General features: G+C 55.3%; 1 protein-coding gene across 1 annotated transcript; it reads right to left on the reverse strand.

Annotated features, from left to right (window-relative positions):
* Nucleotides 1-389: 389 nt before the first annotated feature.
* CALY (calcyon neuron-specific vesicular protein) lies at nucleotides 390-2,743 on the reverse strand. Its single transcript, XM_006867456.1, has 4 exons — nucleotides 2,609-2,743; nucleotides 2,159-2,272; nucleotides 1,163-1,276; nucleotides 390-683 (listed from the first exon to the last, which is right to left on the reverse strand). Exons 1-4 carry the CDS (start codon nucleotides 2,741-2,743, stop codon nucleotides 390-392), a joined length of 657 nt encoding a protein of 218 aa, XP_006867518.1.
* Between the last annotated feature and the right edge of the window lie 3,313 nt (nucleotides 2,744-6,056).

Genomic DNA, 6,056 nt, shown 5'->3' on the forward strand with positions numbered 1-6,056 from the left:
GACACATGGACTGAGGAGCGCACAGGGAGGTGCTGGGGCCAAACACATGGGCAAAGGGCAGGCGTCCTCGTCCTCGCTGGTCACAGGTGCCGAGGGAGGGTCTCAGAAGGCAGAGGGTCTGGAGTCCAGCGAGAGTGGGCGGGGCGGATCTGGTTGCTTTCCAACCGCCCATCTGGAGGTCAAACACAGCGGACTGAAGCCTGGGACCCTCCTCACATGCCTACCGCAAGTCACGTGACAGGCAGACCCTTCCGATGGACTTGGGGCACCTGAGCGCGGGCTACATGGACGCGTCCCGGGGGCCAAGCAGACCTGCCCCCCAGATTTTCGGGGAGGGTGGATTGACCTACCCCAGGGGCAGGGCAGACGGTGGTCTTGGCGACGGGGCGTCACTGAGGAGACAGGGGTGCCGTACTCCCGGCGGCCTTACGGGCCTCCTCTTTCTCGCTCTTGGCCGCGAGTTTCCCTGGAGGCACAGGGTCCGCCGCCGCCCCCGCCTGAGTGGGCCCTTTGGGGTCGTCCTTGGCGGCGGTGCGATAGCTCTCCCCCCACGCCGAGGGCATCTCGGTACCGTACTTGCGGCCCAGCGGGTAGGCCCCGATGGCCGCCAGGATGCTCCGGTGGCGTTCGGGATCCATCTCAGTGTAATACATCTCCAGGGTCAGCGGCGTGCAGATCTTGTGCTGGGCACGGGAAGCCCGGGTGGGGGCCGCGTTAGGGCGGAGGTCAGGGCCAGGGGCTGGCCGGGAGGTGGGAAGGGTTGGGCTACAGGGGGGCCAGGAGTGGGGCGGGGGCTAGGGGCACCAGGGTAAGGCCCTGGGGAACATGCGAAGCTTCCAGGACCACGTTCCCGTCGGAACCGGAAGCACTCTTGCAGTCCCTGGAGGAGAGGAGGCATCCCTCCCCATCGCTCCGACCCCCCGGCTCACGCCCCGCACTCTTCCGGGAGGTCTTTCAGCCCCCAGACAGAGGGAAATAACCGAGAGGCGGGGAGGGGCGTTGTGCGCTGATGACAGGCGGGCCCTCAGTGGTGCCTGGGCCGCGGTCACCTGGGGCGGTCCCCTCTCAGTCCCCCAGAGAGGGCGCAGGGTCGGCGACTTTGCTGGGAAGGTCTCTACTGTGTCCCTCACTCCCCCTGCGCGGCCCTAGCCGCTGACCTTACCCGAAGCAGAAAGCCGTCGGGGCAGGTGAACTGGTCATACCAAATGGCCTTGTACATGATCAGGACGCAGCCCATGAGCGCCATGGCGAAGGCGATCATTCGTGCTGTGGGGAGCTGCGCCGGGGGGAGGGGAGGAGCCCGGTTGGGGTGGGGAAGTGGGAGTGGGGGGCACGGGAGGTGGGGGTCGGTCCTTGAAAGGGGAGGTCGACAACTTGCTAGGTAGATGTGATTAGGGCCCAGAACTCAAGCCCTGGGTGGGGGGGTTCTGTCCACTCTCCAGTCCACCCCATAGGAAATCCCAGGTACTCTGTAGAGGAATTGTTCAGAAAGCGGGGCCTAGGGCTTGCCAGGCCTCCGTGGTGGAAGGATCCCAATCTCAGAAATGATGGGATTCAAGGGAAGAAGTGGCAGATTCTATCATTTAAAAGCAAAGGCCGAGGAAAAAGCACACTAAAAATGAGTAAGCCTCTCCATTGAGTGAATTTCAACTCCCAGAGGCCCTAATGCAAGGCATCTGAGACTGTAAATCTTTGGGAGAAGATAGCCTCATCTTTCTCCCATGGAAAAAGCGGCTGTTGAGTTTGAAGCGCTGACCTTGAGGTTAGCAGCCTAATGCCCAACCCTCGGTACCATCAGGGCTCCTCAAAAATGAGTAAAGTTCTTGTTAATAAAATTAAGAGATAAAAAAAGAAATGGGAAAAATATTTGCCAAAAATGCAGCAAAAGACGTTAATGTATTGTACAGAAAACCACCCCTGAATGACTAAGAAAAAGACATTTGCCGTGGACAAGTCAGCACTTCGTTGGAGTAGCCACTCCATGGTCTTTGTCGTCCAGGGGGCAGCACCTGTGCTCACCAGCACCGCCGGCCAGCAAGGGGATCAGACTCAGGTCACCTAGACCCACCTGATTACTGAGGTAACTGACCCCCAGGCACCCATGGGCTCCCCATCCTCTCTCCCACAGCAGCGGCAGCAGATGGGAGTGTGAGGTCACCTTGCGCCCTTCCTCTGGGTGGTTGCAGCTCAGCTTCTGGGCCTCCAGGTCAGGGAAGTTCTTAGACTGTTCTGGAGAGGAGAGCTGGTATTCTGTCTGTGTCTTGATGACCACCTGTGGAACGAGGAAGCTAGGAGGCTGGACTGCTTGTATTGGTGGTGACCTTGCAGTGAAACTGTTTGACATCTTGGAAAGGGGACTCATGCCTGCTTGGCGCCCTCTTCTGGTCATTGCAGAAACCCTCACGCCCCTTTGTACCTGTTTCCCCCTCCTCCCAGATGTAGAGACAAGGGCACCAAAGTCATATGGACCCACTGGGGATTTCAACCCAGTCCTGGCCCTTCCCCATTAGCCCTACTATGTTCTAGAGGAGGCACATTTAATGAAACTCACCAACACCCCTCTGTTCCCAGGGTAGCCAAGGGGGCCCCGACTACCACAGGCCCTCACCTGGTCTGGGAATGGTGGTTGCAGCTGGGTGACGTCCAGTGGACTGATTAGAGGGACACTATCCGTAGAAACCCCGTCCTGGTCTCCAGGGTCTTTGCCTGGCTTCCCAGAGAAGCTACAACCCAGCTTCACCATGGTGGATTGCAGTCTTCAGCCTGGAGTGACGACAGAGATGGGGCTACTCCTCACAGGTCAGTAGCTCCCTGCCTCTCCAGGTGCCCTGGCTGATGCTGTGGTCCTCCCTCCTTAGCAAGTCCACCCAAAGTCTTCTGTGCCATCCTGCCGGCATCACTCCACTCCTGGGCTCTATTGCTCCAAGGGAAGCGCCTTTGATTGGTAACTGCCCAAGCAAACAACCAGGAAAATCTTCCCCACAGACAATGAGGGGGACCAGATTCAGCAAAGAGAAATGCAGGACACTCAGTTAAATTGGAATTTCAGATCAATAACAAATCATTTAAAAAAAAATATAAGTACATTCCATGTAATATGCAATTTTGGAAATATTTATGCTAAAATAGGATTTGTTGTCCATCTTAAATTCCCTTTTAGCTGGGCGTTCTATGTTTGATCTGACGGCACTGATGGAGATGTGTGGGACACCTCATGGATGGTGGATGCTTGGTGACCCATCGGGGACTGAACACAACAGGAGTTAGGTGGGTGGGGAAAAGAAGATGGAGCTGAGTCCGGGGTATGTGATTTGCCTTTGAGCTGACCACAGGAAAGTAACCAGGAGATGACTCCCAAGTGGATCATAGAAAAAGAAGAAAAGTAATCAATTAACCAAAAGAAAGTCCTATGTCCACTAAGAAATTGACTAAAATTCTTGCTACAAACTGTAGGATTCTACCTGTTATTTCAGGAGAAAAAGAAGTAAATCCCATGCAAAATTCTCTCAGAGAAGGACCCCAATGAGTATTCCCCAAGTCACTGTATGATGTCAACTTAACCACTGTCTCATCATCTGGACAGGACAATACAAAGGGGCTTCAAAAACATCATGGGAAAATGGAATGAAAAGATAATGGGATTTCCAACTTTTTGAAACCCCCTTGTATAAGTGAAGAAATCGCAAGCAGTTCTATCTACAAAAATCTGCATAAAGATCCCAAATGGAATTATGCAATATCCAGAAAGTTATAATGACCAGTTGGGTATCTTCTGGAAGTGACATTTGGCTTAATCTTTGAAAAGCTGACAGTGCAGTTCAGCAAGTGACAAGAAATCACCTGATCAACTGCAATAAGAGCTGAAAAAGTTTATGATAAAATGCAGCATTGATTTGTCATGTAAAAATCTACCAGCACCTAGGAACAGAAGGAAAAGTCCTTAATCTGATAAGGGTTGTCCAACCAATAATTCTACTTATAGGTGTAAACCCAATAGAAATACAAAAATTAAACTGAAATCCACTGTTACAGAGTTGGTTCGGACTCATAGAGAGCCTATGAAACAGGGTAGGCCGGCTGCACTGCGGTTCTGAGGCGGTAAATATTTACCCAAGCAGACTGCATCATCCTTTTCCCCCAGAACAATTGGTGGGTATGAACTACCAACCTTTTGGTTAGCAGAGCAACACTTAACCCTCTGTGCCACCAGGACTTCAACAGAAATGCAATAGGGGTACAAATGTTAAGTGCCTTCAAGTAGATTCTGACCCATAGCAACCCTATAGGGCTTCCAAGGAGCAGCATTAATCCCAACAGGAAGAAACTGGAAACCCCCCTCTATCCATCAAGAGTAGGACCGAGTACAAAATGAAGTGTATTTCTACAATGAGAACTACAAAAGGGGACAGACGGAAAGCTATGAGCTAGAGGGGCTGAACTGGGCAAAGTAATGCAGACGAAAGCAGTCAGCCTCAACAGAACTTCAGAGACAGTCCAAGACATCAGTGTTCAGGGAATGGATGGGGCTGGGTGGTGTGTGGGCTTCTGGGCCTCAGTGGATGTGTGGGGTCACTTTAGAACCACTCATTAAGGGCATATTTATGTTCTGTATGATTCTGCATATCCCTTACATTTCACAACAAAAAGGTTGAAAACAAACACAAGCCAACAACAAAAGAACACCCCAGTTCCCCATCTCTTCCCCATGCGCTCCCTGCATTGAGCCTTGAAGGTCAGCCTTAGTGCCAGGGATCCTCTGCATGTGGGTGGTCAGTGGCCCTGACCCTGGACCTGCCTGTTGAGTCTAGGAGAAGAGACCAAGCTAAGGGGTCGAATCTGTCCAGGAATATGCTTGGAGGAGACGCTGGCCCAGAGCACCTGCCCCAGGTGTGCGGACAGCCGGCCACTACTAGATGGGATCACACATTCACCAAGAACTCCGGCCACATCGCGGGCACACGCTCCGCACCAGGGACGCAGGCAACGCGTCCCCCTGCGCTCGTCCACCCCACTCCCGCCCCAAGTAGAGACAGGCTAAGAATCACAAGATAAACATAAAGGATCACGGATGACCAGCTACTAGGACGAGAACAGAACGGGAAGGGGAGGAGCACTGGGCTGAGTTAGTGCTCAGGGAAGGACGCCGGGCGCACGCAGCTCAGGAGCCGAGGCTCTGAGGGGTGGGGCGGGCGAGGGCGCCAGGCGAGGAGGCGGGGGGTGGGGGCACTTCATCCTGGCCCGCGCCGCAGCAGTACCAGTTGGGTCAGACCCACAGAACGGGAGGCGGAGCGGGCGCCACCACGGCCAGCTAGCCCCGCCGCTGCCCTCACACACCGAAAAGCGGGAGAGGCGGAGGGGAGGACGGAACCCGGGGTCGATCTTGCATACCCTGCAGCCGAGCAAGCCAGGCTAAATCTCCACCCCGCCCGCAGGAGACCCAGCCCTACGGACTGCCCCGCCCCGAGGGTCTGCTTTGATCCAAACGGAAATTCCCACTCCTTGGACCCAGAGCGACGTCCGTTTGATGTCACCCGACGTTTCCATGGCAACAGAGCTGGGACTAAGAAGATGCGTCTTCAGGAAGAAACAGAGCCTGGGGGACTTGGGGGGGTTGTCAACTCTCGGCGTCTGGTACCCGCTCCCGCCCCCCCCATTCCCCTGGCAGAATGGAGGGGTCTGGGCTGTGTATCCAGGGACCCTTCCCTTCATTCGACTGCGCTCTTCACTCGACACAGACCTCGGTGGAGCTGGGGGTCGTTCTACTCCTCCGGCCGCCCCCTCCCACCACGCCCGCTGTTAAGATCTTGGCTCCAGATGGTCTCCTGACTCCGAGCCGCTGTCCAGAGGGTGGCGGGGCATAGGCTGCTCTGAGACTTGTCACATACATTGTCCCGGGACGCTGCGTCACGATGGGCAGAGAGGTGTGCGCTGTCGCCCGGGCGTCGGGGTGCGTGTGACTGCGGACGGACGTGAGCGCCTGCGGGCTCCATTGAAAACCCAGCGGAGCCTGGGAGCCAGACCCCGCCGAAGCCCGTCCCCGCCCCCCAAGTCCTGGG

The sequence above is a fragment of the Chrysochloris asiatica genome, unplaced genomic scaffold (assembly GCF_000296735.1).
Source record: "Chrysochloris asiatica unplaced genomic scaffold, ChrAsi1.0 scaffold00105, whole genome shotgun sequence".
Classification (NCBI taxonomy): domain Eukaryota; kingdom Metazoa; phylum Chordata; class Mammalia; order Afrosoricida; family Chrysochloridae; genus Chrysochloris; species Chrysochloris asiatica.

What these genes read in the sequence shown, in the direction of transcription:
- CALY (XM_006867456.1), bottom strand. Translation starts at nt 2,743, where the DNA reads ATGGTGAAGCTGGGTTGTAGCTTCTCTGGGAAGCCAGGCAAAGACCCT. An exon ending in ACCCAGAGGAAGGGCGCAAG is followed by an intron (nt 1,277 to 2,158) that starts GTGACCTCACAC and finishes CCCCCGGCGCAG; the next exon opens with CTCCCCACAGCACGAATGAT. An exon ending in CCGACGGCTTTCTGCTTCGG is followed by an intron (nt 684 to 1,162) that starts GTAAGGTCAGCG and finishes TCCCGTGCCCAG; the next exon opens with CACAAGATCTGCACGCCGCT.